This window comes from Dreissena polymorpha, chromosome 7 (genome assembly GCF_020536995.1).
Source record: "Dreissena polymorpha isolate Duluth1 chromosome 7, UMN_Dpol_1.0, whole genome shotgun sequence".
NCBI lineage: Eukaryota > Metazoa > Mollusca > Bivalvia > Myida > Dreissenidae > Dreissena > Dreissena polymorpha.
In genome coordinates, this window is record NC_068361.1 from 4,469,369 (window position 1) to 4,494,431 (window position 25,063).

Consider the following 25,063-nt stretch of genomic DNA (forward strand, 5'->3'; position numbering starts at 1 on the left):
TGTCCTGATTTGTAAAATCATATGGGCATTTTTGACCGGTGTGGTTAAATCCTGGTAGAGTTTAAGTCAGGGAAGAAAAATATAAACTAAAGGTGAAAAAGATTAGAGCTTTTATCCACCCCAAACAAAACATATAAGAGAGCTTTTATACGGCATTGTACCATAATTGGAAAGTGTCGTCCCTGATAAGTCTGTGCAGACTGCACAGGCTCATGTAAATAACATAAAAACTCGTTTTGAAAATCGATTCAGGATCGATTGGTTCATAAAATGTTGTACCAGTAATCAACGTTTGTCTTCGTTGAGATCATATAGCTACAAATATATCCGTAGTGTTTGGCGGAAATCGTATAATATAGTAAACACTGCCAGAATGTTTATGTCACATACTTTAAGAACAAGAACAAGTATTCTGAAGCCTATATGCATCCGTGGAAATATGTGTGTTCTTAAACAATACTTAAAAGTCTTTGGTATTGAAATGTCTTTGGAAACATTACGTTCATATATGTGTTCTGGACCATGGGACCTTACATGTATGTATCTACAAACTATCTTTATATCAGACCCAATACTCCTGCACTCAACTGTTGACATTTAATTCACGAACATCGTGATTTAGAGCTCGTGGCCAACTACATGTTGCCCTATTTATAACTTGTTTAAACCAGTCGAGATTCAAAATCAAAAGACGATTGCGATGTCCTAGTTGCTCCGTTATTTCAGTCGACCTCTGTGAATCACTTCACTCGGATAGTTCGATTAGCTGCAGGTTTCTAGTACGCAACGTATACCAGATTTTGTGTCACACTTTTCGTCCATATTTAACGTATTATTTACAACCAAAACATATTCAATATTCATTTATATGGGATAATACGATATAATATTTTCTCAACCATGAAATAAAAATGTGTTTATATTTTCACCTGATTCATTTGATCAATAAGCATAGACTTAGTGTAGATTTTATACGCTGAAAGCTTAACGCCTCTTAATTTTATTTACAAACACATAAATCTACCGTACTTGTGGATCCAAAAACATTACACATCAATCTACCGTACTTGTGGATCCGAAAACATTATTGTATTTCATGTTGCATGTGAAATTAAGAAAGAATCATGTTCGACTGCAACATTTTTGAGGCTGTTAAATAAAACAGTCATAGAAACAATTGTCAACAGGTGTTTAACCCTTTCAGTGCGGGAACCGAATTTTGAAGGCCTTTGCAAACAGTTTGGATCCAGATGAGACGCCACAGAACGTGGCGTCTCATCAGGATCCAAACTGTTTGCTATTCTGATAATATTCTTTGAAAAAAAATTCGAAGAAAATGCTAATTTTAGAAATTCAGCAGACGACATTTTAGCAGACGACAAATTTCCCAGCATGCAAAGGGTTAATAAAGTGACCTAGTGTAGTTACAGTAAAAAGTAATTAAAATATCTTAAGATATATGTTAAGATGTTACTGGAAGGAATATATGTAACATGCATGACAACTTATATTTCGGTAGTGACATTTAAATATAGCACTCTATTTTATTACTAAGTTTATTGTACATTAAGTTCAAATCCAGCAATCAAGAAACAATAAACATGGCATAGTTTTCGTTAAGTTAATATACTTTAACAATAGGATTGGCATTATCGTGGCATGACTCTTTGAGCACATCATAACATAACGGAAAAAACAGCAAAAACATTCAATAACATCTTTCAGTCTTGTCCGTATATGTTTGACCTCAAAATGAATTTCATGTATTACAACTTTGAAATAATTTATTTATTCTATACCCAACAAAGGTAAGTTCGAATAAAATAATGTCGGTCATTTTTAAACAAGAATCGTTGGAAACGATGGTTGTTCCCCTTGTGTTCGCTATGAGAAACTGTAACCAAAGTGTGACCTTGAGAAAATTTATTATTAGTCTCGGTGACCTTGACCTTGACCCCAGTGACCTCAAACCTCATCAAAAGGTAGAGGTCCATGCAAGGTAACTACATGCCAAATATGAAAGGGATAAGTAAAATATTGAAGGCGCTATGAGAAACTGTAACAAAAGTGTGACGGAAAAGTGTGACGGAAGGATGGAAATAAGGAAGAAGGACAAACTGGCAACTAAATGATCCACTGAACATTTTCGGGGACCATAAAAATGCCTATTTTTACCGTTATATGAGAGACATTTAATGTTCTATTACATAATTTGTATAAACACTCAATAGCATCAAAAGGGGAACAAAAACAAAATGAAATCTGTATCCGGAAATACTACGAAAATACAATTCATTACAACAATTTATTGTAGTAAAACTATAAAGCCCACTTTTCACAACACGTTGGTTGGTATCAAAAGGTAGCCAATGTCTCAATAACGTTTGATTGTAGTCACATTTTAGCCGATGTTCTTATACAAAATGAATGTAGTCAAGGTCGTTAACATATGCCCTAGCAGCACTCCACTGTAGTCGTACTAGTAATACCAGGTCCCAACAACAAGTGTCTGTAGTAACATTAGTTAATCCCCAACAGTACAGCATTTGATTGTAGTCATAGTCAAATTAATTATCGGCGGTCCTAACCACGCTTGTCGGTAACATTAGTTAATCCAAAATTGTACAACATTTGATTGTAGTCATAGTAACATTAGTTATCCCAGGTCCTAACAACGCTCGTCTGTAGTAACATTAGTAAATCCCCAATTGTACAACATTTGATTGTAGTCATAGTCAAATGATTTATCCGCGGTCCTAACAACGCTTGTCGGTAGCAACATTAGTTAATCCCCAATTGTACAACATTTGATTGTAGTCATACTCACATTAGGGTTACAATATACTAATTAATCGTTTCATGTAGGGCTGTACTGTTTAAAAAAATATCATAGTTGACAGGAAGGCATGTTTGACACATTTAACTATTATTCGGGTGCTATCTTTCGAAGATAATGGTAGGGCATGAATAGATGTTCACTCCTGAATCCCTGAAATATGATAAACTTGAAGACTATAGTAAACCATTGCACTGAAAAGGGTTACATTCCACTAAGAAACGGCCGAAAAAAAAAGTTGCAAAAACAGTCGATTTTGATTTGGGTCAAGTTGTTTCTTGCATTGTACATCGCATATCTTTTTTATTGCATAAATCGATTCCGCTTAAAATGGCCGTTAGGAAAAGGCATGGTTATGGGGGTCTCTATTTGCAAAATGTTGCATTTATTTTGGCTTAAAGTTGCCGCTTTTACATTGAATTATATAGGGCAACTTTTAAGTATATTGTGACCAAAACATAAGTAAATCCCCAATTGTACAACACTTGATTGTAGTCATAGTCAAATTAGTTAACCCAGGTCCTAACAACGCTTGTCTGTAGTAATATAAGTACATATCCAACAGTACAACATTTGATTGTAGTCATAGTCAAATTAGTAATACCAGGTCCTAGCAACGCTTGTCTGTAGTCATACTAGTTATACAAAGTCATTCCAACCCTTAACATTTGTCACTTTATTTGACAATGCCATAACAGCATTTGATTGTAGTCTCGTTTTTACTAAGTCCTTATATAAACTAAATGTAGTACGAATAGTTATCACATGTTCTCACACCATTTATTTGTAGTCACCTTAGTAAACCAATATCATTACAGCATTTGATTATTGTCACAATATTGAGGCGAATTCCTTACAACGCTTGTCTGTTGTTATGATAGTTCCGATATACGGATATACGATATACGTATGCCTCTAATAACATTAGAAAATATATGTACAAACTACTCTGTAAACTATCATTCTTCATCCGGACATAAGCTTTCTCCGACATCAGCTCAACAGTAAGTTTTCAGTGGAGGGTGGAGAGTGCTCTAAGAGACATAAGCTATAGAATAATTAAACCGACTAGATAGAAGCTCTCCCATGATGTTACTACCTCGGACAAAAGCTTTCTTTGACATACTTTTGCTGGGTTGGGAATTGGGGGTGGTGTAAGGCTAAAAGCTCTGCCTTTTTCATGTACTTGTAAACAATCTTATTAAACAAATTATATTTGATAACATCTGCAAAACAGTACGAAGTATAAGTGCATTATTTAGTTGAAGAAAAAACTCAAAACTTACAAAAACAACACTTTCTCCCAAAGTGATAGAAATTTGCCATATAATCTCGAGATTTCCACCCATAGTCTACTAGATAAGGTAAATAGTACAAAGTATAGGTGCATTGTTCAGCTGAAACAAAACACACACACACACGCTCAATTCGAATACAAATAACACTTTCATCCAAACTGACAAATAAAGTCCCTATTATTTCGATATCCCGCCAACAGTTTGTTATGTTTCAGACAAAAGAAGATTTCTTGTGATCAATTATTGAAAAGCCTGTATCGGTATGTCAAGACTAAGTTATGAATCGCCTCTCCGTCATGTGTAAATTGTGTGTGAAAAAAGTGCGGTTTATAGTGTTATTCAACTGAGCTTATAGATATGTTATTTGACTTTAGATTAACTTACTTTTACAGGCATTGGATATTTGCTGCTTGTATGTATTATTTGTTTGTGATTAACAGCCACGTCTGATAGTCAAATCGAGGGATAAATTTTATCCAGGGTGGCAAATTCTCTGTAGAAATTTTATCCGCTCCTTATAATTCTGAATTGAAGTATGGTCCAAAGTCCGATCTTCTGTTAATTCATTTTGTAAAAATAATGTTTTGAAAATATTTTATTTTAAATTCTTAGTTGTAGAAAGGTACAAATGGAGTTAATGTATAGTTATATACAAGTTTTGATAGTAACCATATTACATTTAGCAGGTACGAAAGCATTTATAAAGTTGTGTTTTTCATTGTCTCGCTGTTTCTTAAAAGATTTGAAAACTCAACGGGGACGATAGGTATATAATTTGTTGAGTCTTTGTTTTATTGGATTTCTCGCCGTTTCCAGAAGTATTTCAATCGTTTCACGGCGGTTAGAATACAAACACACACTTTACTTAAGACAGCTTTTTAATCAGTTATACGCATACGCGCTTATGCCAGTAAGTGATAACATTCTACTTTAATCATAAGTAGTGGCGGGCGACGGCCGTGGATAATAGTTCATAATCCTTTTCTACAAAAGTTTTATTGCCGGGCTATGGATGTGTAGTCCAGGCCTTACTAACTGAGCTGGCATTTAATTACATGTGTATGTCATTTGCCATGCCCTATAATACCAATGGGTGAGCAGCGACATATAATGCAACCTTTGATGCAACTGGCAAACATGTTACAACAACAACAGCGGAACAGGAATAACAAAATGTGTGCATCAAAGAGCTTTATTCTACATATCACAACGTCTATTTTCCTCCACCCACGTTTGCCTGGCACTTGGTTGTGTCGGTGACGATCGTCAGTGTGGCGTCATGACACTTGGCTTTCGAAATTTCGCACCTGAAGACAATGGTAACAATGAGATAGTACAACAAGTAACCCACACTCGTATTTTTGCAAACGTATTATATTTATGTTGGTCGTTGTTTGGCGTATTTAATGTCCATTCAACTATAAAAGCGCATTTAATTTCATGTTTGGACATCTAATGAGATATTCTATTCATCGAAAGCGTACACCAAAGGCGCTACAATGGTTGATCCTTAACTGTTATAAGTATGTAATAAACTAGCTAAGTAATGGTTGAGTTCGTTTATTCAGTTGCAAAAATGTAATGATTCCAATTGGTTGTAGTTCACTGCACAGTATGCAGGCAACAATGGGGAGGACGAGGGGCCTCAACTAGCTTTTTACTAGACCTTTAAGTATTATTTATTACACGATGGATTTATTGCTTTCAAGTGTTCCTACTCTAATTGCAATTAATGCAATGAGTTTTTAAAGATTTTATATGACTAAAAGGGACTTGTTAACAAATGGTTAATAAAAAAATAATATATTATTTTACTAAAATATCTGTTGTTTTCGGATTTTTATATATAATTATAATCATAATAACATGAACAAAACATGTTTATGCCCTGCGGATCTCTAGCAGCAAAAGCTAAAAATCGCTACCACAACACGTGACCTTTTTTATTAATTTTTTTAACAAACCTTAAACTCTATTTCGGTAAATCATGTTTTTTTGCTAATTTTAACGATGTCAAAAACAGTTGTCTAAGTAAGAATTATAATTGTGCGTGCTTGAATACCACCAGCACATTCCTTTCAAAATTTTGAAAATTTGTCATTATGTGAAACTGTGAACAAGTCCCTTAAAGCCTTCGGCAACTTACTGATTTGGATAATACTGTCCGTCTGACCCACAGATGACGTCGAAACCACCCGTGCATGAAATGGTAGCGAGATTGCTACAGAAGACATTTTGTACAATGGAACCCATTGCGTCGGTTGTTGCGGGAGCCATGGGAGTGGCCGTTGCTGGACCGGAAGTGGTCGTCGCATTGGTTACGGAACCAGAAGTACCGGTGTTGACGATGGCGACTGTGCTGAGAGGGGCCGAAGTGGCTGGGCATGCGCCGTGGCTTTGGAGGGTTATTTTGTGATGATTGAAATGTAGGAACTCGCACACAGCGTGGGTAAAACGGCAGCTATGAACAAAAGCTCGGTTCGTCTTAGTGCGTTTTAAGCAAGCAATACGGTATATTATTGGAGTGGACTTTATAAGCTTTTATAGTGTGAATCGAAAATCATTATCGAGTATCGAACAGTGCTTTTTCTACTTATTGACAAAGCAACGATGAAGTTAAGATATATCCGTTAGGTCTTACAGTAATTATTGAAAGGGGCCTTTTCAAATATTTTTGCATGTATTGAAGATTACCATTACATGTTTAATATTGATAAATGTAAACATTGGATTTAAAAAGCTCCAGTAAAAAACAAAACAAGAATACAATTAAAGAAACAAAAAAAGTAACCCTCAACTGGACTCAAACCACCGACCCCTGGAGTAAAAGTCTACCGCCTAGACCACACAGCTATCCGTGCTCTTACGATGAATGATGTATTTTATACATTTTATAAGCAGTCCACGTATTATCACAAAATATAGAGAACAACAGCAGAACTCTCCAAATCATTCAATCGTTTCGCGTTGCAACGCTTTATAATTTTAGGTTTTTAAATCGTCAAAAGATGCATATAATAGATATTTTAGAGCATGGTAAATGTTCAGTATTACAACTATCATAACTTCAACGAAAATTTGCGATTCTGAAACCTTTTTTTATTTTGACAAATTACCAAATTGTGAAAAGGCCTCTTTAAACGTTTAAATCGAGTTATTATTGTGAATTAATTAATTGAATTATTTATATCAACGTACTGGTTGTCATAGGTTACCCCATTGGAGCCGCACACTTGCTCATCTCCCTTAGTCACGTGGGTAGCACAGTCTACCAAAAGGAGCGCGAGACACAGCTCGTCATTGTAGTGGATGTCGATGTTCACAATTGCAGCGTCTACTTCTCCGCCGCTTGGAGGCGGTTTGGTTTCATGGGGCGCGTGGGTTGCGTGAGGTTCATGCGTAGGCTTGGTTTCATGGGGCGCGTGGGTTGCGGCAGCGCGTTTCGAGTTGACGATGGCGACTGTGCTGAGAGGGGCCGAGGTGGCTGGGCATGCGCCGTGGCTTTGGAAGGTTATTTTGTGATCCTTGAAATGTAGGGTCTCGCACACAGCGTGGGTAAAACGGCAGCTATGAACAAAAGCCCGGTTCGTCTGAGTGAGTTTTAAGCAAGCAATACGGTATATTATTGGAGTGGACTTTATAAGCTTTTATATTGTGAATCGAAAATCATTATCGAGTATCGAACAGTGCTTTTTCTACTTATTGACAAAGCAACGATGAAGTTAAGATATATCCGTTAGGTCTTACAGTAGTTATTGAAAAGGGCGTTTTCACATATTTTTGCATGTATTGAAGATTGTCATTACATGTTCTATATTGATAAATGTAAACATTGGATTTTAAAAGCTCCAGTAAAAAACAAAACAAGAATACAATTAAAGAAACAAAAGGTAACCCTCAACTGGACTCGAACCACCGACCCCTGGAGTAAAAGTCTACCGCCTAGACCACACAGCTATCCGTGCTCTTACGATGAATGATGTATTTTATACATTTTATAAGCAATCCACGTATTATCACAAAATATAGAGAACAACAGCAGAACTCTCCAAATCATTCAATCGTTTTGCGTTGCAACGCTTTATAATTTTTAAGTTTTTAAATCGTCAAAAAGCTGCATATAATAGATATTTTAGAGCATGGTAAATGTTCAGTATTACAAATATCATAACTTCAACGAAAATTTGCGAATCTGAAACCTTTTTTTATTTTGACACTTTACCAAAACGTGAAAAGGCCTCTTTAAACGTTTAAATCGAGTTATTATTGTGAATTAATTAATTGAATTAATTATATCAACGTACTGGTTGTTATAGGTTACCCCATTGGAGCCGCACACTTGCTCATCTCCCTTAGTCACGTGGGTAGCACAGTCTACCAATAGGAGCGCGAGACACAGCTCGTCAGTGTAGTGGATGTCGATGTTCACAATTGCAGCGTCTACTTCTCCGCCGCTAGGAGGCGGGTGCGTAGGTTTGGTTTCATGGGGCGCGTGGGTTGCATGAGGTTCATGCGTGGGCTTGGTTTCATGGGGCGCGTGGGTTGCGTGAGGTTCATGCGTAGGCTTGGTTTCATGGGGCGCTTGGGTTGTGGCAGCAAACACCACGCCTGCAATAATGCGGCATAATGATGAAAAATCTTACAATGTTTCCTTATGAATCCATTTACAAGTTTTGCGATAATATTACCCCGTCTTTGAAAAAACAATAAAAAATCATCGATTATCATGTTGCAACATAAAATAGGCATACACATGTGTCTCATATAATGACTCATTTTCGATGCAGTTTGAATCAAGTACGATCACATTGCGTAAACAATGCAGATGATGGTGAAAATAACCGAATAAACATACGTACCAAAAATCAGAAATAGAACCGACAGTCTGAGGGAAATCATTGCGAATGGTCGACTGCAAGTAAATCTAGAACTGAAAGTCTTGTCAACAAAGAACATACATGTACCGTCACGAATTTCTTATCTTAAATCACGACTGATTTTAAATTCGTTTCGAAAGGCAATAATGGCTCGTTCCCGACCTCTTTATCACGATTTTAAAGCATGAACATAACTTTAAAAGGTGAGCAAAATGCTTGTATCTGATATCTAAATATATACAATAATTGAAGACTAAGCTCAATATTAATTTGTGTTTGTTTGCTTCTAATACTCCCAAATAAAGCGCCATTAACATTTCATTTCGATACATAAATATTAGAAATTGTGAGTGAGGTACGATCGGCTGTTAACACCGAGTATATACAAATGTACACAGATAAACTTTTAGCAGCGCATTTCGAAATTCAAAATCTCCTTTCTTGACTGAGGTGCATCATTCGAGACACCGTAGTATGCCATATAATTCCTAACTTACAAAATAAAGATTTACAAAAGGAAATAATTAATTTATGATTGTAAAATTATAATGTAACTTTTCAGCTATTGTTTAAAAAAGTATATGCAACTTTGCGGTGGTCTTGTGCTGAGGTGGGTCGGTTTGAAACCGGAGTCCATAGTGGTAACCTTACCTGTCCGGTATTGTTCCCAGCAAGCAAAGCCAAATGCGCCGGGAATACATATTGAATCCGAATAGCTTCAGTTTGTAAAGTATCCGTTGCACATTTCGGTTTGACTAGTAATGCTAATCCTCTGCGCTGTGCAGGTAGCGTCACGATCTGACCTTGGAAGCTGTGTCTGACCGTCTTGTGTTGAGTTTAACCTTTCTCAACGTGATGCTGGATTATGTCTTTTCAAAGATTTATCGACAATTACTAATTTGCGACTGAATGTTTGTGTGACAATGAGTAGCCATTACTGACCGGTATGTATCTAAACTGAATGACTTATGAAAGATACAAATAGAATGTATACGATATTTTAAATTATCTTGTCATAAATGTTGGTACTAAGCTTTTGTGCTTATTGCGATGCTGTCTACAGCTGTCAAGACACTACCTGGCCTCAAACTATCCGATATTTGCGTTGTGTGGATACTACGATAAACTATCTACCAAAGTTCTCTAGCTCGCTACCCCTGAATGTATTATCATTTGATTATGTAACATTGCATTTTGTAATAGTTGCCTCTAAATATGTTTGCTAAAATTATATATGTTATGTTTGTTGGAACTGTGCGGTTCTTGATTAATCCAACATTTACACATTATTTCGTTTATAATCCCTTTTGGAATAGATATCATTTATCCTTATGCACATGTTTTGGGTCATAGTTTTTCGATTTAAATCGACGTGATATGAACATAAACGTATCTAAACTATCATTTAACGATTTTCTAGTACATGTTTTGCATAAATAATTATTGAATTATTCAACGAAAGTGTTGTTTATGCGATAGATAAATAATGTGTTCTCAAAACAAAAGCTCATTTATGCTGACCTGATGTAAAAATGCATATCAAATTGTCATCAATTTTTGAAAATGCTCGTGATTTTTTTCCAAATCCATTGTGTTTTACTGACGTCCACTTATTTAATTATATCTGTAGGTGCCTTCTTGAGCATACACTTATCTCTATTGTGATGCAGTGTCATAAGCCATATGTAGCATCCGACATTTCTGCGTATTTCGACATGAACTTCACTTGAACTTCATCGCTGAAGATATCTTTAAATGTCAATTGAATTAAGTTGCGTAATGCAGAACTATTCTGACACAATTAATGTTCCTCTATGAAATTTGCCTGTACATTTGCATGAGACAATGGTCGTTCGTAGAGCGATGTCAATAATAGGAACATGGGAAAGACTGCGAGGTTACAACAATTTGTACACATCAATCAATACACTTATGATACTCTTTTTTGAATTAAGTCATTTTAAGGATAAGGCTTCAATTATACGCGTTAATTCTGTTTTTCTTGTGCAATAAGCGCAATAAACCAGTCGGAAAACTGTCAATATATACTTAGAATTCATGATGTGTACAATAGCAATACAGAAATGAACTTTTTTTCAAACAATTGTTTCTTTGTACTTAACAATAATCTAATTTTATTTTTCTTTTTTTTTTCTTTAGCATTATCTCATAGATTTTGTTCTATACTATCAGCATGACTTATCCTTTCGCGGTTTTGTTTGGAGACGAGATCAAGTTATAATACATGCTTGGTGATGTCCTAATGATAGATGTAAGCGTGCGCTCGAATGACGTTATTACAACAGTTTGTGTGAGCTTGCATGACGTAATTAAAGAAGTAGGTAAGCGCTTGCATAAGTAACCTTACAGAAGTAAGCGTGCGATTGCATGACGATATTACAGAAGTAAGAGTGATCTTGCACGTAATGTGCGCTCGCAGGACGTAACTGCAGAAGTTAGTGTGATCTTGCACGACGTCATTATACAAGATACAAGAAACCTTATTTATTGTCGGTTATTACAATCAGCAAACATTAGCTATCGAAGCTATTTTCCGACAAAAACAAAGTCTTTACAACAAGATAAACAAACAACTTATAGCATGCATGGGTTGCAAAATAAAGGAGGAAAGTTAGCATTGACAAACGCATTAAGAACAAAGAGAGCATTTACAACTGAGACCGCACGAAGTCCTGATCAGTCTCACAAACTCTTTGTAGTTTTCCGCGCAGCGGATAGTGTTTGGGAGGCTGTTCCAAAACTGGGCGGCCTCAAAACTTAAGCTTTTCCTACCGTAAGATTATGTTCTAATATGGGGGACTTCTGCTGTGTTACTGAAACGGAAAGAATATGATGAGTGTTTAATTTTCATGAGGTTGAGTAAGTATGGTGTAGATGATTTGAATATGATTGTATATGTTTCTATTGCCATAGTTCTTAATCTGCTTAGGTGTAATGTGGGCATGTTTGCCCCATGAAGCAAGGTTTTATAGCTGGCGGATAAATTATTGGTAGTGATTCTTTAAGCCCCGTGCTGAAGTTTCTCTAATTTATCAGAGTTTGTTTTGGAGCAGAAGTGCAAGACTAGCGGGAAAACAATTAAAGTTGGATCTTATAAATAACTTGTATATTAAGAGTTTATTTTAAGATTTAAGAAATTTGCTGAGTCTTAATTATAAAGTTAGTTGTTTGGTTGCCTTTTTACACATGTTGCTGATTTGTTGGTAAAAGTTTAATAAGAAGTCTATGTCAATGCCTAATAAGTTAACTACATCTTCACATTCTATAGTGTTATCCCCAATACTAAATTCTTTTAAATGTTAATGAGTTTTTTAACCAATAGAGATTGCTTGAAATGTATCTGGATTAGCCTGCATTTGGTTGAAATTAAACCATTCTATAAGTTGGATGCTGTCTGATTCAAGGACTGATTTGAGTGTTTCAATGTTGTTGTGATTGAATGAGAGGGTGTTAGCATCTGCATAGTTGTAGTGTGTTAATTTGTATACAAAATATAATATATCGTTCATGAAAATGTTATAGTTGAGGGGCCCAGGTATAGAACCTTGTGGTACCCCTTTTTTGGTTTCTAGCCATGGACTATGGTTAGAGCCAAGTTTGACGTTATTGAACAATATGAACAAGATCTAGTAGAATTGGTGCACATGTTTAATCCAAAACACCAACCAAAATCTCTTTGGACCTGGAATGTCTGTATTTGAACAATAAAACATGTTTTAAAGGGCTCAAACTAACATCGGTTTGGACCTGGACTGACTGTATTTGAAAAGTACAACATGATTTAAAGGGACCAAACTAACATCGGTTTGGATCTGGACTGACTGTATTTGAAAAATAAAACATGATTCAAAGGCTCCAAACTAAAATCGGTTTTGATCTTCACTTACTGTATTTTTAAAAATACAAAATGTTTCAAAGGAACCAAACTTAGATCGGTTTGCGTCTGGACTGACTGTACACATTTGAAAAATAGAAAATGATTCAAAGGCACCAAACCAACATCGGTTTGGATCTGGACTGGCTGTATTTGAAAAATACAACATGATTCAAAGACCAAACTAACATCGGTTAGGATCTGGACTGATGGTCAATGTCCTGTTCTTGCATCTCTCCTTGGTGAAAACACACCTGAAGGTAAACACGAAGCAAAATCTTAAGGTTAAAACAAGAAACCTGAACCAATAACTGAAGGGAGAAACAAACACGTCAGAACACACATGTGAAGGAAACGAAAGGGCAACAAAGGTTAAAGCAAACAACCAGAAAATACGTCTTAATTAGTTTAAACCTATTTATTTTAGCTCGATTGCATCGAAAGCCTAAGGCTTATATAAACGCTCTCGAGTCCGTTTCCTGGGCCTAGAACCAGTACTTGGTGTCTTTGGGGGAGATCTAAAGAACGCTTTCACGGTGGGGATCGAACCCGTGACCTCCCGGTCGCTAGACGGACACCATATACATTACACCACGTCTTAATTAGGAAATTAACATATTCAAACACACGTTATAAGGTTGAAAACAAACAAATCAAATCACAAATTTGACGGCAATATATGTAAATATGGACACAAATCTGACAACGCATCTGAAGCTTACAAAAAAAATTCACACGCAACTTAATCGAAAAACTGGAACAAACATTTATAATTTCCAAATAATGGAATCGATTTAAGACATAATTTGGCATTTTTTTTATAGAAAATTTGAACACGCTAAGAGTTATAATGTTTGGGCGCTAATTGGATATAACAATGATCGTCGATCATTTGCATCGATTTGGATTATGATTTGGAAAGAACCAAATTATGTCTAAATCTTCATCGTCGCATTTAATTTTTTGTTAATATTTACAAAGGCTTACAGGAACAGTCATTCTTTCAGTGTAAACATTTTCATTTTCGATTTCCCAAAATGACGCTGCAATACTACATATTGTGCCTAACACACATTTTCTGTTTTAAAACAACAAAATTATCTATATTTAATATTTTAGGTTTTGAATACGAATACTAGCCTGCAATAATTAACAAACATTACCAACAATGCACTCATGTTTAGATGACTCACATATTGGGATAGAACTGGCTATCCGACCCGCATACGATTTTTAATTCATTGGTGCACGTTATGGACGCGACGTTGCTACAGAAGAGATTGAACATTAAGTCGCCATCGGTTGTGACAGTGGCGACGTTGCTTGGAGGGGTCGTGGTGTTTGGACATGCGCCGTGGCTTTTGAGGGTTATTTGATGCCCAGCAAAATGTAGAGTCTCGCACACCGCGTGGGTAAAATGGCAGCTGTAAACAATATCTCGTAACTTGCAATTAGTGCCAAGAAAGAAATAGGGCATACTCTTTTGATGTAGAAGAATTGTTCTTTAATATGTTTACGCTATAATCAGCATGATTGATTGTACTTTGCTATCAGTTAACTGTTACAATAATTATTTAATAGCCTTAAAAAAACTAAAAAATATGAGGTTGATATTCTTGCAATAAAACGGGGCAAAATTGTCACATGAACTTTCAATCGCGTTTTTATCGATAATTTAAAAGATCATCTTACTGGTTGTCATAGGTTACCCCATTAGAGCCACACACTTGCTCATCGCCCTTTGTCACGTGGGTAGCACAGTCTACCAATAAGAGCGCGAGACACAGCTCGTCATTGTAGTGGATGTCGATGTTCACAATTGCAGCGTCTACTTCTCCGCCGCTAGGAGGCGGGTACGTAGGTTTGGTTTCAAGGGGCGCGTGGGTTGCGTGAGGTTCATGCGTAGGCTTGGTTTCATGGGGCGCGTGGGTTGCGGCAGAGCGCTCCGAGTTGATGATGGCGACTGTGCTGAGAGGGGCCGAGGTGGCTGGGCATGCGCCGTGGCTTTGGAAGGTTATTTTGTGATCCTTGAAATGTAGGGTCTCGCACACAGCGTGGGTAAAACGGCAACTATGAACAAAATCCCGGTTCGTCTTAGTGAGTTTTAAGCAAGCAATACGGTATATTATTGGAGTGGACTTTATAAGCTTTTATATTGTGAATCGAAAATCATTATCGAGTATCGAACAGTGCTTTTTCTACTTATTGACAAAGCAACGATGAAATTAAGATATATCCGTAAGGTCTTACAGTAGTTATTGAAAAGGGCCTTTTCACATATTTTTGCATTATTGAAGATTGTCATTACATGTTCTATATTGATAAATGTAAACATTGGATTAAAAAAAGCTCCAGTAAAAAACAAAACAATAATACAATTGAAGAAACAAAAAAGTAACCCTCAACTGGACTCAAACCACCGACCCCTGGAGCAAAAGTCTACCGCCTAGACCACTCAGCTCTCCGTGCTCTTACGATGAATGATGTATTTTATACATTTTATAAGCAATCCACGTATTATCACAAAATATAACGAACAACAGCAGAACTCTCCAAATCATTCAATCGTTTCGCGTTGCAACGCTTTATAATTTTTAGGTTTTTAAATCGTCAAAAGATGCATATAATAGATATTTTAGAGCATGGTAAATGTTCAGTATTACAAATATCATATCTTCAACGAAAATTTGCGAATCTGAAACCTTTTTCTTTAATTTGTCAATTTACCAAAACGTTAAAAGGCCTCTTCAAACGTTTAAATCGAGTTATTATTGTATATTAATTAATTGAATTAATAATGTAAACGTACTGGTTGTTATAGGTTACCCCATTGGAGCCGCACACTTGCTCATCTCCAGTAGTCACGTGGGTAGCACAGTCAACCAATAGGATCGCGAGACACAGCTCGTCATTGTAGTGGATGTCGATGTTCACAATTGCAGCGTCTACTTCTCCGCCGCTAGGAGGCGGGTGCGTAGGTTTGGTTTCATGGGGCGCGTGGGTTGCGTGAGGTTCATGCGTAGGCTTGGTTTCATGGGGCGCGTGGGTTGCGTGAGGTTCATGCGTAGGCTTGGTTTCATGGGGCGCGTGGGTTGTGGCAGCAAACACCACGCCTGCAATAATGTGACATTATTCTGAAAAATCTTACAATGTTTCCTTATGAATCCATTTACTAGTTTTGCGATAATATTACCCCGTCTTAAAAAAAAAACATTAAAAAAATCATCGATTATCATGTTGCAACATAAAATAGGCATACACATGTGTCTCATATAATGACTCATTTTCGATGCAGTTTGAATCAAGTACGATCATATTGCGTAAACAATGCAGATGATGGTGAAAATAACCGAAGAAACATACGTACCAAAAATCAGAAATATCACCGACAGTCTGAGGGAAATCATTGCGAATGGTCGACTGCAAGTAAATCTAGAACTGAAAGTTTTGTCAACAAAGAACATACATGTACCGTCACGAATTTCTTATCTTAAATCACGACTGATTTTAAGTTCGTTTCGAAAGGCAATACTGGCTCGTTCCCGGCCTCTTGATCACGATTTTAAAGCATGAACATAACTTTAAAATGTGAGCAAAACGCTTGTATCTGATATCTAAATATATACAATAATTTAAGACTAAGTTCAATATTAATTTGTGTTTGTTTGCTTCTAATACTCCCAAATAAAGCGCCATTAACATTTCATTTCGATACATAAATATTAGAAATTGTGAGTGAGGTACGATCGTCTGTTTACACCGAGTGTATACAAAAGCGATCGTCTGTTAACACCGAGTGTATACAAAATCGATCGTCTGTTAACACCGAGTGTATACAAATGTACACGGATAAATCTTTAGCAGCGCATTTCGAAATTCAAGATCTCCTTCCTTGACTGGGGTGCATCATTCGAGACACCGTAGTATGTCATAGAATTCCTAACTTACAAAATAAAGACTAACAAAAGGAGATATTTAATGTATGAGTGTTAAATTATAATGGCACTTTTCAGCTGTTGTTTAAAAAAGTATATGCAACTTTGCGGTGGTCTTGTGCTGAGGTGGGTCGGGTGGAAACTGGAGTCGATAGTGGTAACCTTACCAGTCGGGTATTGTTCCCAGCAAGCAAAGCCATATGCGCCGGGAATACATATTGAATCCGAATAGCTTCAGTCTGTTAAGTATCCGTTGCACATTTCGGTTTGACTAGTAATGCTAATCCTATGCGCCGTGCAGGTAGCGTCACGACCGGCCCCTGGAAGCTGTGTCTGACCGTTTTGTGTTGAGTTTAACCTTTCTCAACGTGATGCTGGATTATGTCTTTTCAAAGATTTATCGACAATTACTAATTTGCGACTGAATGTTTGTGTGACAACGAGTAGCCATTACTGACCGGTATGTATCTAAACTGAATGACTTATGAAAGATACAAATAGAATGTATACGATATTTTAAATTATCTTGTCATAAATGTTGGTACTAAGCTTTTGTGCTTATTGCGATGCTGTCTACAGCTGTAAAGACACTTCCTGGCCTCAAACTATCCGATATTGTCGTTGTGTGGATACTACGATAAACTATCTACCAAAGTTCTCTAGCCCGCTATCCCTGAATGTATTATCATTTGATTATATAACATTGCATTTTGTAATAGTTGCCTCTTAATATGTTTGCTAAAATTATATATGTTATGTTTGTTGGAACTGTGCGCTTCTTGATAAATCCAACATTTACACATTATTTCGTTTATAATCCCTTTTGGAATAGATATCATTTATCCTTATGCATATGTTTTGGGTCATAGTTTTTCGATTGAAATCGACGTGATATGAACATAAACGTATCTAAACTATCATTGAACGATTTTCAAGTACATGTTTTGTATTAATAATTATTGAATTATTCAACGAAAGTGTTGTTTATGTGATAGATAAATAATGTGTTCTCAAAATAAAAGCTCATTAATGCTGACCTGATGTAAAAATGCATATCAAATTGTCATCAATTTTTGGAAATGTTCGTGATTTTTTCCAAATCAATTGTGTTTTACTGACGTCAAGTTATTAAATTATATCTGTAGGTGCCTTCCTGAGCATAAGCTTATCTTTATTGTGATGCAGTGTCATAAGCCACATTTAGCATCCGACATTTCTGCGTATTTTGACATGAACTTCACTTGAACTTCATCGCTGAAGATATCTTTAAACGTCAATTGAATTAAGTTGCGTATTGCAGAACTATTCTGACACCGTTAATGTTCCTCTATGAAATTTGCCTGTACATTTGTATGAGACAATGGTCGTTCGAAGAGCGATGTCAAGAATAGGAACATGGGAAGGACTGCGAGGTTACAACAATTTGTACACATCAATCAATACAATTATGATACTCTTTTGAATTAAGTCATTTTAAGGATAAGGCTTCAATTATACGCGTTAATTCTGTTTTTCTTGTGCAATAAGCGCAATAAACCAGTCGGACAACTGACAATATATACTTAGAATTCATGATGTGTACAATAGCAATACAGAAATGAACTTTTATTCAAAAATTAGTTTCTTTGTACTTAACAATAATCTAATTATTTGTTTTAGGTATTTTTTTCTTTTGCATTATCTCATAGATGTTTTTCTATACTATCAGCATGATAAATCCTTTCGCGTTTTTGTTTGGAGACGAGATCAAGTTATAATACATGCTTGGTGATGTCCTAATGATAGATGTAAGCGTGCGCTCGAATGACGTTATTACAATAGTTTGTGTGAGCTTGCATGACGTAATTAAAGAAGTAGGTAAGCGCTGGCATAAGTAACATTACAGAAGTACGCGTGCGATTGCATGACGATATTACAGAAGTAAGAGTGATCTTGCACGTAATGTGCGCTCGCAGGACGTAACTGCAGAAGTTAGTGTGATCTTGCATGACGTCATTATACAAGAGACAATAAACTTTATTTATTGTCGGTTTTTACAATCAGCAAACATTAGCTATCGAAGCTATTTTCCGACAAAAACAAAGTCTTTACAACAAGATAAACAAACACCTAATAGCATGCATGGGCTGCAACATAAAGGAGGAAAGTTAGCATTGACAAACACATTAAGAACAAAAAGAGCATTTACAACTGAGACCGCACGAAATCCTGATCAGTCTCACAAACTCTTTGTAGTTTTCCGCGCAGCGGATAGTGTTTTGGAGGCTGTTCAAAAACTGGGCGGCCTCAAAACTGAAGCTTGTCCTACCGTAAGATTCTGTTCTAATATGGGGGACTTCTGCTGTGTTACTGTATCGGAAAGAATATGATGAGTGTTTAATTTTCATGAGATAGTACTAACTTGTGATTGATCTGACACTCAGTTATCATTTTTGTAAAGATAATTTCATTTGTGTTTTTGTTTTTAGAATGTTTTGATTGAAATGTTTAATAGTAGGCCAGGCGTTTTTTGATTTTGGACCGCCGCTACATATTTCCATGAAATAAGAATCAATAGAATTTCTTTTTATTTTGGTTTCTTGGTTTCTTAGTTTTTTTGTAGGCTTCCCAGGTCTTCGTACTTCTATTATTTAGGTATGTAATATGAGCCTGTCTAGTTTTGTAAATAACTGTTCTATATTCAGAATTCATATATGGAGGTGGATTTGTCTTAAGTTTTTATGGCGCCGAAAGGGTGGCATACAGCAGTTGAACTGTCAGTCCGTCTGTCAGTCCGCGTGTCCTTCCGAAAAATTTAACATTGGCCATAACTTTTGCAATATTGAAGATAGCAACTTGATATTTTGCATGCATGTGTATCTCATGGAGCTGCACATTTTAAGTGGTACAATTTCAAGGTCAAGATCATCCTTCAAGGTCTAGGGTCGAAAATACAAATTCAAGGGAAGTAATAAGCTTTAAATGGAGATAATTATCTGACCTGCCAATTTTTTTTTAATACATCAAAGCGGCGCAGAAGGGGGCATTGTGTTTCTGACAAACACATCTCTTGTTTCTGTTTAATAGGAGCATGTTCATCAACTATTTCTTGAAATAAAGTTTAAGTTGCCCAGTAAATATCATCTACGCCATCAAAAATATGTGCACTATAAAAAGATACTTTGGTCAGGTCGTTTTCAAAGGATTCTTCATTAAAATGTTTGTAGCTTCTAAATAAGAAATTTGTTCGATCAATTGTGTTCATTTGTTCCTTAAGTGTTGTAAAAGTCAAACTATGACAATCACTTATGCTGCAGTTAACAACTGTAGTATTACAAAGTAAATTACTAGAGTTTGTTAAAATAACATCGGTTAGTGACGGCGTAGAATTTCTGGTAAAACAGGTTTGGTTTTGCACAAGATTTGTCAGGTTAAAAGTATCGATTATGTTATCAATAGGTTTTCGTTTGTCACATTTCAACATATCATAGTTTAAATCTTCAATTACATTTATATGATGAAAATTTATATATACATCTTATCTAGCATCGTGGATATTTCGGTTTCAAAAAGACTGTCCGGTGTAGATGGAGGTCTGTAGAATTATTGAATTGTGTGTGACCTAACATATTTATGCATTATCTTTTCAATCCATGTTCAAGAAGCAAATAAATGGCACAAAACTACTTTTAATTATGAGTTCACTCGACATATCAATTTGAATTTGCATCGTTAAACATAATCAGTTACAAAACAATTCACATATTATTGAGCCATTAGTATTTGGTTTGAAATGATATACATGTATTTTTATAATCAACTATAGTGGGACTAGTTTAAATTGTGTTTTTGTTTGTCTCACATTTGTACAAAAACAATCATTCTAGTATGTATTGATGCATCTGTTTATGCACGTTTAATATTTGTTTTCGAGGATGAATCGAGTAATCAAACATACAAAAAATAAACAAAAATGGATAATACAATGTATTCTTCCTGTTTTATCCTTTAGTATATACATGTATAATTATTGACGTTTCTAGTTATAACTTATAGTTTTTATATAAAAAAACCATCTTCTAACGTGTAAAAAATGGCATTTGGTAAAGTGCGACGGTCGCGTTCTTAAAGTGCGACGGTCGTGGTCGAAGGGCGAGATATCGCATATAGAAAGTCGACAGGCGATTTTATTACATTTCCTAACAATATTATCTGTAGTCACATAAGTAAACCCACATCATTACAACATTTGATTGTAGTCATACTAGTGAGTCAAAGTTCTGACAACGCTTGTCTGTAGTTGTGATAGTTCCGATACACGGAATTAACATAAGACTTTAATAATATTAGAAAATCCGTGTGCAAACTACACTGAACGCTATCATTTTTATCCGGACAAAAAATTTCCCCGAAATTAGCTCACCAGTAAGATTTCAGTGGAGGGGAAAAGTTCTCCCACAGACATAAGTTATAGAAATATTTAACCGACTAGATAAAAGCTCTCCCATGATGTAACTTACCCGGACAAAAGCTTTCATTGACATACTTTTTCTGGGTTGGGAATGGGGTAGGGGTAAGGATAAAAGCGCTGCTAAAAAATTATCTACTCCAAACATAAACTCTTCCGTGATTTAACAATCAATCCGGGAAAAAACTCTCTTGCATATAGAACTAAATCGTGAAATTTGATGGAAAAGTCAAATGGTTCCAGCGCGAGTGAAATTTGCTATATGATTAAAAGCGATAGTTCGTTTGTAAATCTATTTGTAAACAATCGTATTAAAACAAATTATATTTGATAACACCGGTAAATAGTAAAAAGTGTTAGAAGCTGAAGAAAAAACTCACTTCTTTCACAAATCACAATTAATCGCAAACGGACGATATTGGCCATATAATCACACACGCACACACACGCACGCACGCACGCACGCACGCACGCACGCACGCACACACACACACACACACACACACACACACACACACACACACACACACACACACACACACACACACACACACACACACACACCCGCACACACACACACACACAAACACACACACACACACACACACACACACACGCACGCACGCACGCACGCACGCACACACACACACACACACACACACACACACACACACACGCACGCACGCACGCACGCACGCACGCACGCACGCACGCACGCACGCACGCACGCACGCACGCACGCACGCACGCACGCACGCACGCACGCACGCACGCACGCACGCACGCACGCACGCACGCACGCACGCACGCACGCACGCACGCACGCACGCACGCACGCACGCACACACACACACACACACACACACACACACACACACACACACACACACACACACACACACACACACACACACACACACTCAGTACGATCACAAATAACACATTCTCCCAAATTGTCTAGTAATGTCCCTATAATCTAGAGATTTCCGCCAACAATTTCCAAGAACAACATTTACTGATAATGCCTTGATGAATGTTAATCCTTGAATAATTGGTTTAAGCACTGGTTTGGATATACTAATCCGCCACTGTGGTATGTTGTTGCATGCCGTTAGAAGGACAACTCGCTGATGGAACTAGAGATATACATACAATAACGAGGGGAAACGATTAAACAAGAGGACAACGATGTGACAAAGTATTGAAAAGCCTGTATAGGAATGTAAAGACTAAGTTATGAATCGCCTCTCCGCCATGTGCAAATTGTTTGTGAAAAAAGTGCGGTTTATAGTGTTATTCAACTGGGATAATAGATATGAAATTTGGCTTAAGATAAACTTAAACTTATCTTATTCGTTTTAGAGCTAAATGGATTGAAGATGGGGGAAAAACCTTCAAAATACTTTTGCTCGGTGGAATTAAGCCATTATGTTAACAAGTCGATACATTTTATTGAACTAGAAAATGGTGTTAAATTGCAGGATCAAAATGAAATTTTAAATGAAGCTGTCTCATTCTATAAAACATTGTACAAAAAGAAAGACAACGAAATTAAGTATGAAATAAAAGCTGATTTATCTAATGTTGAGGTACCCAATTTGAGTAAAGTTCAATCTGACTCATTAGAAGGAATGCTTAATATTGAGGAAGTATACATAACGCTTAAAAACATGAAATCTGACAAAAGTCCAGGCTCTGATGATTTCCCTGCTGAATTCTTTAAAGAATTTTGGAAAAAGTTAGGTCATTTTTAGTTAGAAGTCTTAATTATGCTTTTATTACAAACTGCTTATCCATAACACAAAAACATGGAATTATAACTTGAAAACCAAAAGGAAACAAGCCCATGTGTAATCTGAAAAAATTAAGACCATCAACTTTATTAAATGTTGTTTACAAACTAGCATCGAGATCCATAGCAAATAGACTAAAACTGTACTTAATATTTTAATCTCCAAAGATAAAACTGGTTTTATTTAAGAGAGAAATTTATTGGTGAAAACACAAGATTACTGTTTGACATCCTAAAATACGCTGAAGATAATAATTTACCTGGTTTACTAATGACTATCAATTTAGAAAAAGCGTTCGATACCTTGTCTTTTCAATTTATTGAAACCACCTTTAGTTTTTGTAATTTTGGACCGATGTTTCAAAAATGGATACCCATGTTCTTTCATAACACTATGGCCTCAATACAAATAAATGGATTCTTTTCAAACACCTTCTGTATAGAGAGGGGCTGTCGTCAAGGAGACCCAATAAGTGCTTACATTTTTATTATATGTGCAGAAGTTCTTGCTATTAAAATAAGGGAAAGCAAAAAAAAGGAACAATAATAAAAGACCTAGAATATAAAATATCTCAATTTGCTGATGATACATCTCTACTATTTGATGGACCAGAATCATCACTAACTTGTACCTTAGAAATGCTTCATGAATTTTCCAAGTACTCTGGACTAACCATTTACTATGACAAAACGAATTTAATTTGGATAGGCTCAATGAAGTATAGTACTAGATCAATTAAAACTTAATATAAACTGACATGGGGAGCTATTACTTTTAAAGTTCTTGGAATAACCTTTGATATTAACTTAGAAAACATTGTAAAAACAAACCTTGAAAATAAAGTTGAAAGTATTAGAAGAGCAATAAGTCATTGGAATCGCAGAAATATTACACCACTTGGAAAAAATAACAATTGTTAAATCATTACTTTTACCTTTAGTTACGCATTTATTTATATCTTTACCAACACCAAAAATAGAAACCATGAAACATTTAGATAAAATCTTTTACGACTTTTTTTGGACAGGACCAAGCAAAATACAAGCCACTGTTGTTGTTAAAGAGTATAATGAAGGCGGTTTAAATATGATTTATCTATGTTCATTTAAGAAAAACATTAAACCAACATGAGTAAAGAGATTAGTGTCAAGCCAAGGAAATTGGTACACACTTGTTAAATCGATAATAGATTTTAAAACAATTTTAACACTAGTAATTTGTACGTGAAAGTATGTTTACAGCTAAAAAAAATTTTGGCTTGATGTATTGAAAACATATATATTGTATATTGAAAAGCTGCCAATAATAAATAGTGATGATATTCTGGACATGGGGTCACTATTTTATAACCATAATTTTAAACTGAACAACATTCATATTTATATGAAAAGTCTATATGAAAGAGGTATCCGTTTTGTTCGAGACATACTGATAGAAAGGGATTGTTTATTTACAAAGATTCTTCTAGGAGCACATGTTAATTTCCTATTATACCAAGGATTATCCAGCATTATAAGAAGATTGACATTGGAAATTGCCATACCATATCAAATTTAAACAATAAAAACCAAGGGCCTATATTGCCGACTTATAAAAAGAAAATAGTAACAAGTCCTAAAGAAAACGAACATTTTTATAAGGTACTTATTTAAAATAGGGATATTCCAACAAGTAAAAACAAAATTGAATTCAAAATTTGTAAATATAGATTGGAAAAATGTATATACACTGGTCTTCAATTTAACTAGGGATACATATATTAGATGGTTGCAGTGTAGAATGATCCACAGAATCTTGGGAACGAAATCTATTATGTTCAACATGAAAATTGTTGCCAATAATTTATGTACATTCTGTAAAAATAAAATAGAAAACATAACACACTTGTTCTGGAACTGCCCCTATACTCAAGAAATTGTTTAATTTGCTGTCGAAATCATCAAGAGAAGTAGACCTAGCTTTCTTACTCAGCCGACATGTCA

At 35.8% G+C, this 25,063-nt stretch overlaps 1 protein-coding gene and 1 long non-coding RNA gene across 9 annotated transcripts; one reads left to right on the forward strand and one right to left on the reverse strand.

Annotated features, from left to right (window-relative positions):
* Nucleotides 1-5,312: 5,312 nt before the first annotated feature.
* LOC127837375 (uncharacterized) lies at nucleotides 5,313-16,441 on the reverse strand. Of its 7 annotated transcripts, none has more exons than XM_052364375.1 (7): nucleotides 16,274-16,441; nucleotides 15,716-16,019; nucleotides 14,801-14,976; nucleotides 8,591-8,685; nucleotides 7,333-7,481; nucleotides 6,281-6,595; nucleotides 5,313-5,441 (listed from the first exon to the last, which is right to left on the reverse strand). In XM_052364375.1, exons 1-7 carry the CDS (start codon nucleotides 16,368-16,370, stop codon nucleotides 5,348-5,350), a joined length of 1,230 nt encoding a protein of 409 aa, XP_052220335.1. In that variant the 5' UTR covers nucleotides 16,371-16,441; the 3' UTR covers nucleotides 5,313-5,347. The 7 variants fall into 7 exon arrangements, with proteins under 7 accessions (XP_052220335.1, XP_052220334.1, XP_052220331.1 ...); XM_052364374.1 differs by having other exon boundaries at nucleotides 7,333-7,344; nucleotides 8,451-8,685; XM_052364371.1 differs by lacking the exon at nucleotides 7,333-7,481 and adding an exon at nucleotides 7,645-7,701 and having other exon boundaries at nucleotides 6,281-6,538; nucleotides 8,439-8,685.
* Nucleotides 7,326-8,743, forward strand: LOC127837391 (uncharacterized). 2 transcript variants are annotated; one of them, XR_008029257.1, is made up of 3 exons: nucleotides 7,326-7,344; nucleotides 8,451-8,640; nucleotides 8,686-8,743. It is a non-coding gene; the product is annotated as an uncharacterized LOC127837391 (long non-coding RNA). The 2 variants fall into 2 exon arrangements; XR_008029256.1 differs by having other exon boundaries at nucleotides 8,451-8,743.
* Nucleotides 16,442-25,063: the final 8,622 nt, after the last annotated feature.

Excerpts from the sequence above, each read along its gene's own strand:
- LOC127837375 (XM_052364374.1), bottom strand. The coding sequence starts at position 16,370 with ATGTTCTTTGTTGACAAAACTTTCAGTTCTAGATTTACTTGCAGTCGA. Across the intron at positions 16,020-16,273 it reads GGTGATATTTCTGATTTTTG|GCGTGGTGTTTGCTGCCACA; the intron begins GTACGTATGTTT and ends ACATTATTGCAG. Across the intron at positions 5,442-6,280 it reads GGACAGTATTATCCAAATCA|GTGCGAAATTTCGAAAGCCA; the intron begins GTAAGTTGCCGA and ends CATTGTCTTCAG.